Source organism: Prionailurus bengalensis, chromosome C2 (assembly GCF_016509475.1).
Source record: "Prionailurus bengalensis isolate Pbe53 chromosome C2, Fcat_Pben_1.1_paternal_pri, whole genome shotgun sequence".
Lineage (NCBI taxonomy): Eukaryota > Metazoa > Chordata > Mammalia > Carnivora > Felidae > Prionailurus > Prionailurus bengalensis.
The window spans coordinates 48696007-48715417 of record NC_057350.1 but is presented as its reverse complement, the minus strand read 5'-3'; the positions used below and the strand labels follow the sequence as shown (position 1 = coordinate 48715417).

The 19411-nt window shown below is 37.8% G+C and overlaps 1 protein-coding gene across 4 annotated transcripts in view; it reads right to left on the bottom strand.

Moving 5' to 3' along the window:
- Positions 1 to 18364, bottom strand: part of TFG (trafficking from ER to golgi regulator) — a 33627-nt gene extending 15263 nt beyond the window's left edge. For 2 of the 4 annotated variants that reach the window (XM_043593978.1, XM_043593980.1), the window contains exons 1-4: positions 17979 to 18204; positions 12726 to 12952; positions 9223 to 9306; positions 2518 to 2664 (exon numbers count right to left, since the gene is read on the bottom strand). In XM_043593978.1, coding sequence (XP_043449913.1) covers positions 2518 to 2664; positions 9223 to 9306; positions 12726 to 12909 — 415 coding nt within the window. In that variant the 5' untranslated portion in view covers positions 12910 to 12952; positions 17979 to 18204. Of the gene's footprint in view, positions 1 to 2517; positions 2665 to 9222; positions 9307 to 12725; positions 12953 to 17978 lie in introns of all 4 variants that reach the window. The other 2 variants (XM_043593977.1, XM_043593979.1) reach the window with 2 other exon arrangements.
- Positions 18365 to 19411: the final 1047 nt, after the last annotated feature.

Below are 19411 nucleotides of genomic sequence, written 5' to 3'. Positions count from 1 at the left end.
TACGAAACACAATACTGTATGTCCACTAGCCTACTAGTTGCTTTGCCAGGTGCTACAGCTAAGGCAACAGGTCAATCCAGTATCCAGGGTAGCCTACACATCACGTTCCTCATAGGGGAAAGAAAGTGTCCAAGAACCACTGTGGAGGTAGACCACTGAAGAACATAGATAGCCACATGTTTCTGGGTGAGGGTAAGCCACACTGTTCTAAAGACTACTGACAGCTGACTGGCAGCACTGTTTGTGGACTAGACTTTCAGTTTCTGATGTAGGGTTTTTTTTGGCTTATTTATGCTATTTCCTTGAAAAGACTAGTAAGTCAGGATATGTTCTGAGAGCTGAGAAGGCAAGTAAGTGGTCAAGAGGTAAGTGATCTTATTATTGAGGAAACAATAAATTACAAAAATAAATTTTTACAATAAAATAATTATAATAAACAATTACAATAAGATAAAATTTTAAACATGAGCATGGTAAGTTTAAGTATCTTCTAAGTATACCAAGGTATTCAACAGGCACTGGTACCACTACAACCATCCGTAAAAAATAAAGCACAGGATGTATTATTAAACTCATTAGACAATTCAGGACACCATGATAAGATGGGAGGCCACACAAAGGAACAATATGTGATATAATTTCTAAGATTCAGAGAACCAGTTTCAACATCTTTTCCATGAACGTAGGTATGAAGTTAATAATAAACATATGAATATATGAAAATAAAGAATAAAGAGAAGTAGTAAATTTAGTGGCAAGAAACATGTGAGAACTGAAAGGTTGTTTCACCAAATCTAAAAGCTTATAATTCTATCCCCTAGAGGAGAACATAGGCTACTATACGTAATTTCTTCACAGTACTGGCTATACTTGTTGAATTTTGATCTAAGTTTCATTATATTTTACAGATGCTTAAATCCCCTGAAATTATATGCAAATGTTTTTGTGTCAGCATCTATGAATTCTTCTGAGAAAATCGTCAAAAGTTTTCTTCAGATTCTTGACCTAAAAATGGAGCTTATATTTGGAGAGACAGGGTTCAGAAAAGACCATTTGCATTGACTTGAAATATAGTAAGATTCATCACATAAAGGCCAGGAAGATCTTACTATATTTCAGCACATCTCCCATATGTTCTGAAATAGAGAGAGAGAACTAGAAATTACTAATCACCAGATATTTATTGAGAATCTACCACTAATACAATTCCATACTGCGAAAGAGAGGAAGAGAAATTATACAAAAAGACAGCTTTATTTACACTATAACTACTAAATTAAAAGAAAGCAAAACTCCAAAATCTAAATGGAACAGAAAAATACAATCTCCTAGAATCTAATGGCTGCAAAGGATTATACAATGCCACTTTCGCACAAAAACATCTTTTATTAAGGCCCTTATACACAGTCATCCAGACTCTATAACAAATTACTCTATCATAATATAGATGGTTTTAAGCGTGTAATTTGTATGCAAACACAAAAATCGTAAAAAACAAAACAAAACGTAAGTTTGCTTTTTAAGTTCAACATCTAAGAATATTAAAAGCTGAGGAAAGCAGTTTTTTAAAATCTACTTTCAAGCCATAATACATAAATTTCAGTCTACATTTTTAAATATAGTTGGCCCCAAAATGTATGTCAGTTCCAAATTTGTCAACAAATATTACTTCATCTTAATATAAACAGTACATGTCATCTGAAAAATGGAAAAAATAAGGTTTTTTTTGCATGATTACTAAAAATTGTGTTGAAGATAAACTTTACAATACACCTCTTGAATGTAGTAATCTTATTTTTTATTTGAAACTACTTCATATACCACGTAAAACTCATGAAATGACTGCAACTCCTCGGGTGCATTATTATAATGAAAAGGGTTCAAAAGAGTCAAAGGGATCTGAAAACTGACCTATTCATACACCCAGGGGTTTAAGACTAGTTGCAAAGAATCAACCAGAGAGTACTTTAAAAATGGGATTCCCAGGTCCTACTCTCTAGGAGGTCTACAACGAGATCCAGGAATTGGTAAAATATCTCTCCTGGTAATCCTAAAGAACAGCAGGTTTGAATACTAGCAGAGACACAGGAATAAGAAAGGGTAACAATGAAGGTGCCAACTTAAAAAAAAACCCAAAACTGCAAAAAGGTATGAGCACATAGTATAACACTAAGTGAAAAAAGTTCAAAAACAAATATATGATTTCACTCATGTGGAATTTAAGAAACAAACGAGCAAAGGAAAAAAAGAGAGAGAGAGAGACAAAAACAAGAAACAGACTCTTAACTATAGAGGACAAACCAATGGTTACCAGAGGAGAGTTGGGTGGGGGGAGGATGGATAAACTAGGTGATGGGAATTAAGGATGTCATGATGAGCACCTGGTGACGTATGGAATCGCTGAATCACTATATTCTACACCTGAAACTAATATAATGCTGTATACTGAAATTAAAATAATAAATTTTATAAATATATAAAAATAATAAAGCAGAATAAAATGGATTCACAGTCTACCATTTTCAGGAATATTGGTGGAAGGTCCTGGTTCTCCAGGTGGTTCCAAGCTATCCAACAAACGATTCACTTTATTTCGCAGTTCTATCAGCTCTCGACGGAGATACTTCACTTGACTTGATTCTAGGGGTCTTGGTTGGCCATTAACTGGAATAAAAGCATTAATTTGCTCAAAATTAGGCAACATTCTTTAAAAATCAACACAACGATAGCAATAAGGAAAGATAAATGGATTTTTTGAAAAAGTGAAAATCAAACAAGACACTTAATGATGACATTTAAATGAAAACTCTTTTTAAGGAAAGGATTCTTTATTACTAAAAATTTGCTTTTTGGAAAAAAAAATATTCATCAGTCTTTGTGGATGCCACATCTATGGCCTATGATATTAGCTTAAAAAAAGTTTTATTAGGAAAAAAATATAGTAAACTAAAGCTTTAATATATTTTTAAGAGAAATGATGTACCTTCAAAAGCTCATTTTTACCACACACTGTTCTTTTTTAAGTTATTTATTTTTGAGACAGAGAAAGAGTGCATGAGCAAGTGCCAGCGTGGGAGGAGCAGAGAGGAAGGGAGAGAGAGAATCCCAAGTAGGCTCTGCACTGTCAGCACAGGGCCTGACTCGGGGCTTGAACTCAAAAACCATGAGATCATGACTTGAGCTGAAATCAAGAATCAGATGCTTAACCGACTAAGCCATGCAGGCCCCCACCCCACACTATTTTATATTCTTAAAGTAATACAATCAATACATTATTCTAAATATATATGTTAAAAGGTGCAACATGACTGACAGTTCTATTATCCCTCTTGCCTACTTTTTGATCTAAAAAAAGAAAAAATAGCCACCTAAAATAACTGACCTAAAAAGTAACCTATTAAAAAAAATGCAGAATTCATGAATCCAAATCACCACTGTCCTTCAAAGTGGTTACTTCCAAAAGCAGTATAAAAGCCACAAAAAGACAAAGATTATTTAATAATCACTGGGTCTTTTTTTAAATGAAGGCAACGTTACCTCATTTAACCATTCTGTCCAAATGACTTCCAACTGACTTAAAAGTAAAGAAAAAATATGAGAAATCCTTCATCCAGCAACAAAGATTGCCACCACTAAAGGTTACTTTAAAAACAAAAACAAAAACAAAAAAAGAAAAGTAACAACAAGGTTCTGAATGCACACTTCAAGACAGGAGTTCAAAAATTAAATTAAAATGCTTTATGCACTGCCAGTACACATATATACAAATTACTAAGGTAACAAATTAAAAAAGGAAATCCATTTAAATAAAGGTGCAGGGATTCTTTGTTAACTGAGTTGCAAATATCAAACCAGCAATAGAAGTTTTTTGAAGACAACTCACCAATATTTTACATACTGTCCATATATCTACAAGGAAGTTCAATACAATCTCCTACCTACATGAATTAATTACTGACTTTTTAGGGTATTACTAGGTTTTCTTTAATACCTAAAAAGGAGAAAAGCAGCTCCTGACAACCAGGAACTGGCCTAGTCCTGTAAGACAGACCTTAGTGCTGCCAGAAGCTGGCCTGGCACTCACAAGTAAGCCGTGGTGTTCTCTTGCTGAACATGAACAATCTCAAAGAACATCAACCATTAGAAAAGGTCACTCTGTGACTGTGATAGATGGAAGATGAAAACAGCACCACTGCATAATCATGTGAGAACTCAGACAAAACAAGAACAATAACCAAACCACAAAAATGACCAACATCCCTAGCTAAAATGAGTGATGGCTGCTGTTCCACTAATTGAAACTTTAGCCACAACTCCTCCCACCTTCTGCATAAAATTTAGTTACATACCCAATCACAGGACCATCTCCACCTACTAACGGCATCCAGTCTATAGCAAGTCCCACTTCCTTGAACCTTATCCAAAATCCTCTACCATACACCTAAGCCCTATGAAAAATCCTTTCCAATACTTTTACTGAGACACCCCATTGTTCTTCCACGGTATTCACTCTTCCTCACTGCAATGTATTTGTAGTATGCCCCTTTTCATTCCTACCATTGTTTGTGCCTTTTTTCTTAATTAATCTTACAGAAGTTTGCAAATTTGTTATCTCGTCAGAATTGCTGATCCTGGGGCGCCTGGGTGGCGCAGTCGGTTAAGCGTCCGACTTCAGCCAGGTCACGATCTCGCGGTCCGTGAGTTCGAGCCCCGCGTCGGGCTCTGGGCTGATGGCTCAGAGCCTGGAGCCTGTTTCCGATTCTTGTCTCCCTCTCTCTCTGCCCCTCTCCTGTTCATGCTCTGTCTCTCTCTGTCCCAAAAATAAATAAACGTTGAAAAAAAAAAAAAAAATTAAAAAAAAAAAAAAAAAAAAGAATTGCTGATCCTATCAATTCCCTGACTTCTAGTCCACTTCTGCTCTTTATTAATTTTTCCTTATAAGTTATTTCGGCTTACTTTGTCCTTCTTGTATAGAAGGCTACCAAATATCCCCTCAAGTTTTACTTTAGCATACTCTAAAAACTTTGTTATATAGAAGTCATAGCTAATAATTTCTAATTCCCATTATAATTTCTTTTTTATGTTAAAGCATATTTTTATCCTCAAAAACCAAAAGATAACACAGACTGACTCCCATAGTGTATGTTATCTTTTTTGTCCAGTGGTTTCTAAATGAAGCCAGAGAATGTGACCTCCAGGGTATCTCTTCTCTAGAACTTATTGAAATTTGTTGGAAAAACCACTATGTGGTTAATTTTTATATAAATATCTGTATGTGCTCAAAACAATCATACCCCTTCTTAATTGCTAGATGCATAAGACCAAGCCTGTATTTGATCTGTTCAAATTTTCTCTATCCCTACTAATAATTCTGAGCCTGCTTGATTTACCAGTTTCCCAGAGAAGAGTAATAAAAGCTCTCCCATGATTGTGAATTTATTTTTCCTTAGGGAACATCTATGGCTATGACGTATAAGTGTTCAGAATTATTATATACTCCCAGTGAATTATGCTTTTTATCACTATGAAGTGACTATTACTAGGGAATTTTTTACTCCATTCTGTTAGTATTCCTAACTAGGTTTGAGTTTGTCTAGTATAATATTAGCCCTTTACTTTCAAACTTTGCATCATAATATTTCAGTATGTCTCTTATTTTTTTTTTTTTTAAATTTTTTTTTTTTTTCAACGTTTATTTATTTTTGGGACAGAGAGAGACAGAGCATGAACGGGGGAGGGGCAGAGAGAGAGGGAGACACAGAATCGGAAACAGGCTCCAGGCTCTGAGCCATCAGCCCAGAGCCCGATGCGGGGCTCGAACTCACGGACCGCGAGATCGTGACCTGGCTGAAGTCGGACACTTAACCAACTACGCCACCCAGGCGCCCCTCAGTATGTCTCTTATAATAAGCATGTAATTAGATCTGGTTTAACTCCAATAAGAGTCTTTTAACATGTACATTTAGTCCATTTGTGTGCATTGTAGTTAGTATTTTATACTATATATTTATCAAGCTTTCTCTCTGCTTCTTTTCCTCATCGTCTAGTGAACCAAGTAGGTACTCTGTTTCCTTCTTTACCCTTAGTCGGTTAAGCGTCCAACTTTAGCTCAGGTCATGATCTCAGTTCGTGAGGTTGAGCCCTGGATTGGGCTCTATGCTGACAGCTCAGAGCCTGGAGCCTGCTTCAGATTCTGTGTCTCCCCCTCTCTCTGTCTCTTCCCTGCTCACACTCTCTCTCTCTCTCAAAAAAATGAATGAATGTTAAAAAAAATTTAATATTTTAATTCCTGGACACCTGGGTGGCTCAGCTGGTTAAGCATCCGACCTTGGCTCAGGTTATGATCCCATGGTTCTTGGGTTCAAGGCCTGTGTCCAGCTCTGCACTGACCACATGGAGCCTGCTTCAGATTGTCTCTCTCCCTCTCTCTCTCGGCCTGTCCCTGACTCACACTTTCTCTCTCAAAATAAAGAAATAAACTTTAAAAAAATGTAATTCCTATCATCCTTTCCTGTCTTAAATACAATTAATGATCAGGGCTTTTGTCCCATCTTTTTATATTTCTAAAACTATTGTTGTTGTTGTTATTATCAGTGCTCATTTAAATTTACATGTTGACCAGTTTATTTGCTCACAATTTCTTGCAGGTTTCACCATTCTTCTGGACTCAATTTCCTTTTTGCTAAAGAACTCTTTTATTCTTTTAACAGGGTCCATGAGTGGTAAATCCTCAGTCTTTTTATTTTTGATGTTTTTTTCTCCCTTTATTCCGTAAGTGTAGCACACTATAGAAAGCTACTTTTCCAGATTTTTTTTCTGAACAGTTGGAAGATGCTATTCTACTGTCTCTGGCTTCCATTATTACTATGAAGAAGTCTACCAAAAGTCTAATTGCTTGCTAGATGATCAGTCTTATTCTTTCAGGCTACTTGTAAGATTATCTTTTTGCCTTAAATATTTTCCAGTTTTGTGACAATATGTCCAGGAGAGTTTTGTTTTTACTTACCCTGCTCAGGACTACTTTTCCTCCTGAATCCGAGTTTATATCTTTTATATAATTCTGAAAATTTCTTTAGCCATTACCTCCTCAAATATTTCCACTCCCCCATTATATCTCCTTCTTTAAAGTCTTAATGGAAATAGGCTGGACTTTCTTATTCTTAAATTCTATCTTATATTCTTCATCTCTGTTTTGGTGCTTTATTCAGTAATTTCTTTAGACTACCTTCTAGTTCAATAATTCTCTCTTCCACTGTGACTAATCTATTTTACCTCTCCTCTTTGTATTTAATTTGAATGATTATACTTTTCATTTCCAAAAGTTATTTTGATTTGTTTTTAAAATCTGTTTATCCTTTTTTCATAGTGCCTTGTTCTTACATTCTTATTTCTTTTACATCTAATAATTTTTAGTATTATTTTATAGATGACCACTTCTATTAACTGCAAGTTCTTGGAAGTCTAACTGCACTATTAGTTGTGGCCATTGTTTCTGGCCTACATGGATTGTTTCACATGTCTTACAGTTCTAAACTCTAAGTTCATCAACAGGATTTTGTCTAGAAGCAGCCCATGACCTGGATTGAGAACTTACTCTAAGAGATTTCTGCCTTTACTTCTTACCATTTTTTATGGTAGTATCTGTGCCTGGGAGTTCCCCATCTTTGAAGACAGTTTAAATTTAAATCCAACCCACCTAGCAACCATGGTTAGAAATCCTCAAGGGAGCCTTTACAAACCCAACAGCTTCAGGGTATGAGAGTTTCCTGTATCAATTCCTTGATTTTTCCTGTACCAACAGAGAGGTATTTTTCTTTTACAATATTCTTTTTTAGGGGTGCCTGGATGGCTCAGTCAGTTAAGCATTCAACTCTTGATTTCAGCTCACATCATGATCACAGGGTTCATGAGTTCAAACCCCATGTCAGGCTCTGTGCTGATAGTGCAGAGCCTGCTTGGGATTCTCTCTCCCCCCCTCCTCCCCCCACCACGTGTGCATGCATGCTCTCTCAAAATAAGTAAAACTTAAAAAAAAAATTCTTTTTTAGAACACCCCACTGAGGGTCTAGGACCCAAGGCCTCTACTATGTAGACACCAAATGACTAGTCTTTAGACTATGCAGAATAAAACCTTGACCATTAACACCAAAAGCACACCAAGTCTCACCCTTTGGTACTACTGGTCCCAGTTTTTAATTTCATCTGTCTTTTGGTCTCTGGACATTTCTCTTACTCTCCTGAGCAACTTCAAGTATATATTTCAAAAAGCACATTTATAATAGTTAATCTAAAATGTCCTCAGTGTTTCTGGAAGGAAGATTTTCAGTTTATTGAACCTTCCTGATAGCTGGCTGCTAGTGGTTAAGGATTTTAGATTCAATACTGTGCAATCATACTTTTTATTTAAAAATTTCTTAAACAGCTTTTATTTGTTATTAGCATTTTAAAATCAACTAACATTCACCCTTCCTACATGGAGATGAAATAGATACAAATTAAACCAACTGGCCCACATCAGGTTTCATGAACCAAAAGGTTCAGTGTCACATAACTTATTAAAAAATGCTAAACAAAACATCTAGAAAAAAAGGCCCAGATTTTATTTTTCACATAAGCATGCTACCACTTAAACTCTGTAATCTTTTCTATCTTATCTTTTAAGAGTTCTACCTCACAAATCTGTTACTGTCTACAAGAATACAAAATCTAAAAGATTAAAATTAGTCTTGTATTTGCTTTTTTTTTTTTTTTAATCAAAACTACTTCTAATTTAATCTTTAAGTACTCCTTAAAATATAATGTCTACAATCTTAGGCCTATATGTTAAGCTCTGAGAATAAGTAAAAACATGTTACATTTATGGAAAATAATTCTATATTCTCAGAGTACTAAGAACTTAATATAATGAATAAATTGAATAAATTTAAAACTTAATAAAGGTAGTCTCAATACTGCAATTACTTTCAATCCTGGAAATACTTCTATAAGTGGCACCCATTACTATGTAGGATACTGAGCAGATGGAGATTTTAAATGCAACTACTTTCTATTAATCTTCGGGAAAGAAAAAAAAGAATATAGGCAGGCCTAATAATTCAAAAATTCAGATACAGCTGAAAAAGTTATCACTTAATTCTGAGTCTTTAAAAAGAAAAGCTAAAAAGTCTTCAACAAAAACACAATGGATAAAATAGTAAATTTATTAGAAGATTTACCACTTACCAAATAACGTCAGTTTCAGTATTCTACTACACTGAATTGCAAAAGAAAGGTCAGAACTATCAAAAATTGTTATAAGGTCTCCATCTGGAATTTAAGCAAACAGAAGTGAGTTTCAGATTTGTATCAGTAATAAACTAGGATATACATTAAATTAAAATTGAAAATGTAGGTAACAGAGCATAATTAGAATGTCCCATAAAAACCTTAAACATTAAAGGATCTAGGAAAGATGTATCTGTTCAAAAGAACATCAATTTTGCTTATTACTTTTATAACAAGGCTATTTATCATATCCTCATTAAGAAGAGCCAAAACATAGCTAAGATTAACATATGACGATCCTTTATAAGTCACCAGGGCATTCATGGTAGCAATATAACAAATTATTGGTTTAGACTGAAATCTTTCCATTCCAAAAAATTTAAATATATTTATCAAATGTTAAAGAAATAAAGATTCTCAGTGTTCAAAATGTAATTCTAAGTACAGTAAAACACCACTGACACAAATGTAGAGGAAGCTATTATCGCAGTAACTAAAAGGGTCACTGACCATTTTGATACTAAGATGAAAACTATCAACTCTCCTTAGAAAAAATACTCATATACACAAGATTCTATAATCTCCAAGATCTCAAAGTTAAAGAATATTATAATCGGTCTATCAGCTGCTTGTTTCAAAAGCTTTCAAAGGGCTCAGGGAAAATGTTCTCTGGAGAGAAAAAGAACAGAAAAGCACCCAGAGGCAAGGAGTTGGGTCAGGAGCCTCTGCTGGCTATCTTCACAGACACAGCTGGGTTGGGGAAGGGGAGTAAGGATGGTAGTTCTGTCCTGGGGAGGCTGCTCCAAGGATGTTCTGCTACACCAAAAACACTGACTAGGCAGATTTAGTTTGAACAAAGCTGGCAACAAAAGCGATAACTGAAGATTTTATCACTATTCTTAGATCTTTATAAGATCTAAGATCTTATAACCAGACCCACTTCTTATAACATATCTAATGTTCAGACTTCAGAGATTTTACTCATAAATATATTTTTAATAAAGTATATATATATAAACAGAAAACCTTCTGTAACTGCCTTTTTTACTTTCTGAATTTCACAACAGAAATATATGATGGCAAGAACTTTACCTAAGCCAGTCCTCCACCCTAATTAATACCTAACAGTCTATACAATTACCACAAGTAACACAAATCTGTACAATTCAAAACACTTAGAAACTGTGAAAATCAAATCCAATGTGGTAACTAGATGTGGAGGACAAAATTTCAACACTGAAGATACCCTTAAGTTAGGGGTCCATAAAGTGAGACCAATGGTCAAAAATCCCTGTTTAGGGGCGCCTGGGTGGCGCAGTCGGTTAAGCGTCCGACTTCAGCCAGGTCACGATCCCGCAGTCCGTGAGTTTGAGCCCTGCGTCGGGCTCTGGGCTGATGGCTCAGAGCCTGGAGCCTGTTTCTGATTCTGTGTCTCCCTCTCTCTCTGCCCCTCGCCTGTTCATGCTCTGTCTCTCTCTGTCCCAAAAATAAATAAACGTTGAAAAAAAAAATTTTTTTTTTTAAAAAAATCCCTGTTTATAGGACTATGAACCAAGAATGGCTTTTACATTTTTTTTAAAGGTTTTCAAAAAAAAGGTAGATGAAATAGAAACTTAATATGACCCACAGTGCTAAAATATTATCTGATCTTTTAGAGAAAAGTTTACCAATCCTTGCCCTAAACAAAAATAAGGGATTTAAGAGCAAGCTAGATAAATAGTGAGGTCAGCTTAAAATATACAAGTTTGAGGCAAGAGCATAGCATCTCAGATAAAACGAAAGCTGTTAAAAATTTGAGTTCTAAAGTGAAGAAAAAGAACAAATTGATCAAATTAAGGCACACACTTGGAAGTCAAAAAGGTTAAAGTCAACATATTAGAAGTAGATGAGATTGTATTAGGAAAGAGAATGAGAAGCAATTGCTCTCTTTTACCATCCAGGTGACTCTCAAAATTAGTTTTGGGTACCATTAGACCATACTTTGTAAAAAAAAAAAAAAAAAAAAAAAAAATTACACCTGTAGCTAAATGGCCAGCTAACTGATTGATCATCAGTGATTTATATTTTTATATTTCCCTTCAATAGTATAGGTTGTTGGAAAGTGGGCCAACCAGGGACATACTCCAAGCCACTGACAGTTCAGCAGAGCCATGTGATGGGGTCTGGCCAGCTTGATGTGAACAGAAATGATAAACACTACCTCAAGGCCCAAGGAGTACAATCCCTCACGTAATCCTCTACACTCTGTCTTCATCTATCTGCCTGCTGGATGTTAATGCTCAAGGTGAGCTTATAAGCCATGTGTTGAACATAACACAGCTTCTGTCAACCTGGGCCTTTGAATGATCTCTTGAGTGTTAAACCACTGAAATTTTAAGATTTCTATTATTAACAGCAGGCATTACTTTAAGCCAGCACACCGAGAGACAGGAAAACGGCCGTTAGTGATAAGAAAACTGGGACAGTAGTGTCAGAGATGTTAAGGGATAAGAGTTATTTTTAAAAGGATGGTATGGGGGTAGCAATGCCAAGTGTAAAGATCAAGGTGAAACAGACTGGAAATAAATTCAGCAGAAAAAAACTGGTAACCACCTAAAGTACAATTTCAGTAGAGATGTTTACAAAGAAGAAGGTTTAAAGAAGATGAAATAAAGACAGTCTATGATTTTAATTCCACTGTGTGTCTGATGCAACATCTGTCATATAAAACCCATTGCCATAAAAACAGTTTTGTGGTCAAATGAGTCTAGGGACACTGAATACTATAAACAGACAATGTGTATCAGCATTATTACATGTTCTAAAAATTCCTGCAGTAAAGAAACACATTTCTGTTTCAACCAGCTTTCTCACACTTAGTTGACCATGAAAACATTTTTCATCCAATACCTACTGATACCTCTTTCACTTTGGGAAATATGAGTGAAAGTTGGTTTTAAAAGCAAAAAGGAAGCCAAAATTGCATGAGCAGGAAAGAAAAAAAATGCTTGTAAAAATATTTGTGAAAGTGGGGCACCTGGGTGGCTAGGTGGGTTAAGCTGTCCTCTCTTGATTTCAGCTCAGGTCACAATCTCATGATTTGTGAGACTGAGCCCTGTGTTGGGCTCTGTGCTGATAGCATGGAGCCTGCTTGGGATATTCTCTCTCTCACCTCTCTCTTTCTCTCTTTGTCCTTCCCCCACTCGCAGAGGTGCACACGCACACTCTCTCTCTCTAAATAAATAAACTTTAAAAATATATATTCTGTGAAAGTGATTACTAAAAACCCCATTTTTAATAATAAATCACTTAGCTATTTTTAACTTATAAAAGAATTATAATCAGCTACATATATATCCCATTAAAGAGGGTACTCAATTATGACACAAGGGAAATTTATAATGAGCTATTCAATAAAAGATAGGCAAAAGAACACATACAATACTTAGACTTTTAATGACTAACTTTAGAAACAATCTTACCTTCATCTTTATACTTTATTGTAACTTCGTCATTACTCAGAAGTTTTCCTCTGAAAACTCGCTGCATCATTAGCACTAATTCATCATAAGTAATATCTTCATTATGAATGGGAATTCGTCGAATATCCTCCCCAAGTTGAGCTTTGATGATCAGCTTCCCACTTAGGTCCAACTGTCCATTCATGGTGGACTCCAGGATGTTGCGTATATACAACTCTAGGGAAAGACTGATAAAATGGTTTTGGTGATTAAACAGCTATAAAAACATTTCTTAAAAGTTGAAAAGCAGGGCGCCTGGGTGGCTCAGTCAGTTAAGCATCCGACTCTTGATTTCAGTTCAGGTCATGATCTCACAGTTCGTGAGATCCAGGCCAGTGTAGGGCTCTGTGCTGACAGTGCGGAGCCTACTAGGGATTCTCTCTCCCTCTCTCTCTGCCCCTCCCCTGCTCATGCTCTCTCTCTCTGTGTCTCTCTCAATATAAATAAACTTTAAAGAAAAAAAAGTTGAAAAGCAAAACTACTATTGGAATCTAAGAAATTCTGGTCTTCAAAAGAGATTTACTGTTCCAATGTTACCCCATTCATCATGTTAAAATGGAGATAACTTCAGTATGTGCATAAGAAAACAAGTTTCATTATTTTTGGCAATTATTATTTTACCCATATATCTAACCACCTATCTGCCATTACCATTTAGATTTCTAATTTAACATGTCCGAAAACAAACTCCTGATCCTCTCCCCAAAATCTGCTTTTCCTGTAGTCTTCTCCAACTCAGTTAGTGACAATTTATTTCTTCTAGGTGTTCAAGATTTAAAAGAAAAAAAAAAAAAAAAGTCCAAATAGCCAACAATCTAGTTGCTACTACCTTAAAATATCTCTATATTCCAATCACTTCAGTAACTTTACCTCTACCAGCTTGATCTAAAGCTCTTGCCTGCATTACTGCACAAGACCCCTCTTGCCTGCATTACTGCATAAGACTCCTAAGCAGTCTGCCTTTTTACCTTTGTCCACTTTTAATCTATTCTCGAATTTAGAATTATCCTGTTGAATAAAATCTAATGTCACTCTGCTTAAAATCTTCCAATGGATTCACATCTCAGTTTTAATAAAAGCCAGGACTACAAGGTCATGATCTGGCCTCTGGCCCCTAGCCAAGTATTTAACCTCATTTCCTACTTCTCTCCCTGGTTACACTGCTGCACCCACACTTTAAGTTCTCCTTCTCAATTCAAGGCTTTGCACTTGCTGTTCCCTTTGTCATGAGCCCTTTTCAAAACTCACATGATTCAGATCTCTGATCAAATCTTCATTTCTCAGAGGTTTGCCCTGACCATCTAAGCTAAAATGGATCTTCTTTCACTTTCTTACCCTGCTTCAATTTTCTTCAAAGCACTTATCACTCCCAGACATTAAGAATTAATTTTGTATTGTCTTTTCCACTAGAAAGTAAAGAAGTAAATGGTTTTGTTCATTGTATTCCTGAGCCCAGAATACTGGTCTAGCACATGGAAGTCATTCAATTTTGTTAAATAAAGAATACTGGCTTTCACTCTATATTAGCCTATAACTAAATGCTAACTCTAAAGAGAAAATCATGTGTGAACACTAGAGTCTGAAATGTTTCTCTCTAAAATAAGAAAGACCTCACTAGTATTTTCTCTAATTTTCCTATCTATTTTGGGAACTTAAGGAGAAAAGACAAATGAATGACATCCTCTGGAGCTTTCTAGTAAGAATGTCCACTATTGTCTCTTAATATTCTATACCTCACCCCTCCCCAAACCTGAGTGGCTGTGTATGTTTAAATTGCATTTTTTTAATTTTTAAAAAATTTTTTTAATGTTTTTATTTATTTTTGAGAGAGAGTGCGCACGTGTGCGAGCGAGGGAGGGGCAGAGAGAGGGAGACACAGAATCCGAAGCAGGCTCCAGGCTCCGGCCCACAAACCGCGAGAGCCCAACGTGGGGCTTGAACCCACAAACTGCGAGATCATGACCTGGGCCGAAGTCGGCTGCTTAACCAATTGAGCCACCCCGGCGCCCCGTTTAAATTGCATATTTTAAGAAAGAAATAAGATAATGTTAGAGAACTAGCCACTAAATACTAATTTGCTACAAAATTTTCCCTTCCTGGGTTTTACTTTCATCTTAATTTTAGGTATTATTTCAGAGTGGTTATTCTGTAACGACACTAATTCTAAACTCAAAATATACTATGAGGTCTCTAGTAATTTACATGGTTACTATAGAGTTCTAGAAAATACAGTTACAATTAAATAATGTGTTAATAGCTCTTCTTCTCAAGGTCTATCTCTTGTTTTCAAGACCAAAATGTTCTTAAATACATCTACAACTACTGAGCATTTCCCTAGCTTCAACTCCCCACCTCCTCCCGCCCCCCCCCGAAATGATCTTATTTAAAGTGCCCTACAAAAAAATAAAATAAAATAAAATAAAATAAAATAAAATAAAATAAAATAAAGTGCCCTACAATCTCCTACTGGCCACACTGTAGTTTCAACCTCATGTTTTACTACTGGCAGCTGTTTTTTCCTCTTAATTTGTTAACATCATACCGGCTTTTCATGCTTCTCTACAATCATTCTACAGTTTTCGTACCTCTCTACAATTATTTTTCTTGGTGTGAAAGCACCCCATCTACCCTCCAACACATCACCCCCTCAAATACCTGGAGAAAGTTTTCAGGAATCCTAAGTCATTTCATGAATATTACATATAAATGCCCTAATATTCTTTCATATAAATGTCCTATGTCCTTCCAACTATTCCTTAAATGAGTCTCTAGAACTCCTTGCCATATTCTGAACATTTTAATAATTTCTTTCTTTTTAAATTTAGAAATACTCTTTTTCCATGATGCAATGACCCACAAATCACAGATGGCTTGGAAATAAACTTCCCAGTTACTGCAAGAGATTTTTTAATTATGCCACTTAGTGAGGACCCAAAGTCAGCCCTTGAAGGCCTGTATCCTCAGATTATCCCTTTTTCAGCAGGATGTAAATTCAAACTCTCTTTAACCTAACACTAAATACCCTCCACAATTTGCCCTTCCCCTTGTTTCTTTCCACTCTTCCTTTTTTTATTTTTTGTACTTGTACTGTATTTTACAGCTATATTAATATTTTTAAATGGGGCCTTAAATACTGAATCTAACACTTTAAGTCAGTTCAGAACAGAGTGGATTGTGTTCCTAAATCTGGATGCTAAGCTTGTCTTAATTTAAAATAAGAATAGTTTTCTTTATCTGACAATTCTCACAATGAACTTCTCATGAACACTGTGATTAACTGAAACCTCCATACAACCTCTTCACCTGTTAGCCAAAGCACTTTCTATAGTCAGGAAACATTTACTTAATACCTACTATGTGCCAAGCTCTGAAGTATAATTACTTCAACAAAATGGTAAAGATTCCACCTTGCTCACCTTACAGTCTGAAAGTAATAAAGAACTTCAGTAAATCAAGGTATGTTAGTTACTTCCTCCTACCCAGAGGATGCGTAAACCAGCAAGAACATAGTTAAGGACCAGGGTTTAGCTTCAGCAACACGTTATTATCTACTCTTACCAGCACCTAGAATAGTGCCGGACATATAGTAGGTATTTAAAGACTTGTTTTTGTTCTCTGAACAAAAGATGAATAAGAAATAATAAATTTCTGATAAGGGATTGGGAGAAGAAAGCTGAACTGTTAGGGTCGGTTCCTAAGTCGGACCTTCACACTGTACCTCCTTTGAAGTGATTTCCCGAACAGACATACTCCTAATTAAGAGAAATTTCCAACATCGAATTAACTAATAGTATGTTTTTTTTATTGGGGGGGAGGATTATGCAGTATTCATTTCCAATGGATCTCAAAACTTTAGTCTCTTTTCCTTTTATCTGCCATGTTTGCCTGCAAATTCACTTATTCCTTAGTGTTTCCCATGCACTGTAAACTCCCTGTGGCCAGGAACCAAAGCTTCTTTCCTAAGGCCGTCCCCAGTTTGTGCAGCCATCTCCTCAATCCACGTACACAATTATCACAAAACTAAGGACACTACAAAATTCTCCCTTTCAGGGGAAATCCCATCCCCAACATTTTCTTATGTAACAGAACTCAGGTCCTCTTTTTCTCTAACTCCAGTCACTAGGCAGAGCCTAGTAATGAATGAACTACCAACTGCCAGGACTGCTAGTGAGAGCCTTACAGTATTTTCTTCTCCCATCTTGTCCATACCCCACTCCCTCTGAGGTCCAGAAAGGACACAGACACTAATTTACCAAGTCCTCCAACAGGAACACTGTTTTCAGCACTGAAGAATAAAGTGACATGCCCAAAGACACATAAAAAGCCTGCCTCGAACCAGAATCCAGGTTCAGTGGCCAAACCTCCAGCTCCTCTAATCCTATGAGTTGAGCCCGCTCAAATTCAGAGGGGCCTGCTTAGGCACCTCCACAGGGTAGCAATTTTCCTTAAGAAATTCTAAGCAAAAGCAACCCTTGATTACTACAAAGAATCCAAGGAGCCACAAATCCTGCCTGGCCAGTAAGATGGTAAAGATTCCCACTACCAGCCCCGTGACCTTAGGCAAGTACCTCTCCAAACCTCACAAAATAGGCATAATAATATCTAAATTTAAAGGATCTCTAAATTTAAAGGATCCTTGTGATGATTAAATGATATTATGCATCTAAAATACTTACTACAGGGCATAGTAAAGTAAACTTAAAAGTTCGCTATCATCATCACTATAAAACCGGGTTGGGCCTCCAGTCGGCGCTCGATTAAACCCTGACACAGCTAAGGAACAAGGTTCCTCTTAAGTGACCCCAATAAACTTACTCCCTTAGGCTCTATTCTTCACCCATCCAAGCCCCTCTGGGGGTTAGGTGCTCGACCACCCCAGGCCTCACAAGCCCCCTCCTCTCCTCTCCCTCGGGCAGTCCGACCCCTTGGAGCCAGGAGGAATCGAAGCAAGAGCACTTGCCGGCCCAAACAACCCCCAGAGACCCCCGAGGCCTGCCCCCCTGCCACAGTGGCCTGCGGGACTCCCATCCCCCCCTCCGGGCCCTCCCCTCCCCAGCGCGAGGGCCCTCCCGGGCCCCAGCCCCTTCCCACAGCCCCCCTCCGGCCCCACCCGCCGGGTACCCGCTGGTTCGAGCGAGGCCGTCCCAGCGCTTCCTCGTCTCCCCGCCCGCCTTGTCGATTGAGCGGCCGCGCCCCCGTCCCCAGCGGCCATACCGGCTTGCCGAGGCCGCCGCGGCTGCCTCTCGGCGGGTCTCCGATGACCGGACCCGTGCGAGGCCGCCGGAGCGTTCTGGGGCGTCGTGAGGAGGCTACGGTCACGGCCCACTCCGGTGCCCTCCGCCGGCGCCGCCGCACCTCGCTCGCAGGCTCGCGCCGGCCGCGGCCAATCGCACAGACCCACCAAGCCTAGCGAGATCTCAGGCCCAGTACGTGGCAGGTGGGGGAAGAAGAGGGGCGGGAACAAGGGAAAAAAAAAAAAAAAAATCTGTCCTTTCGCTCCGCCTCACAGCAAGCAGGCAACCCAGAACGCATGCGCAGAGGCCGAGGCGCGGGGCGGGTAGTTCCCGAACCTGCGTGGGCCGAAGTCTCTGCTTTCTCACTGGATGACCGAATGTGGCAGCGCATGCTGACGGGTGTACGCATGCGCAAGGCGTGACCAGGCACTTCCGGTTTTCCTGGAAGCCTGAAACCCGTCCGTCGCCTGTTTGTGAGGCGTGGTTTGCTGTTTTGGACTCTGATAGACTGTTGAAAGTGGGCATTTGTTCAATTTTGGGTGGCTTTTGTTTTGTTTTGTTTTTAGTGACCATTGTACTTCTTCTAGTCATGTCTCGAAAAAACGAATCCTTTTCCCGCCTTCCACAAACTCATTCATTCTTATTGGGCACCTACGCACTGTGTTGGGAATGGGGATGAATCAGTTGGTGAGCAAGGGGTTTCTAACAGCGTTTACGAGACAGGACAAACCTGTAAGTGTGTAAAAGGTAAAGTCTGGAAAATTAAGGTTACTAAGGATTCCGGATGCCTTTTGGGAAGATAAGGCAGCGTGCACTATTTACTCTTTTCCTTCTCTCTTTATCTAAAGCATTTGTTTTAAATACGCGTATTTTTGTAAGAAGCGCCCTGGCTCAGACTGAAGTCTACATTTTTAGGGGGGAGGTAGTGAAATCTAAGGGTAGGAGGTGCTATTTTAAAAGTTGGCAAGTAGTTTTTGCCTCCTATGACAGAAACCAAGCAGAAAGCAAATCGAACTCACGTGGTCCCCAGTTGTTCGTCAGATGTTCTCCATGGACCTGGGGTAAAGTGAATTCAGGGTGAGAAATAAGTTCTTTTAGTACTATAGTGTGATCTTTTTGCAGTTAGAAGTCTGAAAAATTCCATTTGAAAATGAAATATATGACGCCACAGTGCTTTTTGCCTCTGAATTGTATTTTCCAACGCTGTGTGTATTGCTCTTTGAGCAATTGCTTGCAGAGATAGAGGAGGAGAGGAATGTAGAAGGAATGAAAAAAGTTCCTGACTTTCTCCAAAGACTGTTCTTCGTTACTTGTTATTTAGGACAATAGTACTCCATATTTGGGGAAATGCACAGCTGTCCAATAGTATTCTAATGTCTTTGAGATGGTTTGAGATTGGATAAAACTACACAA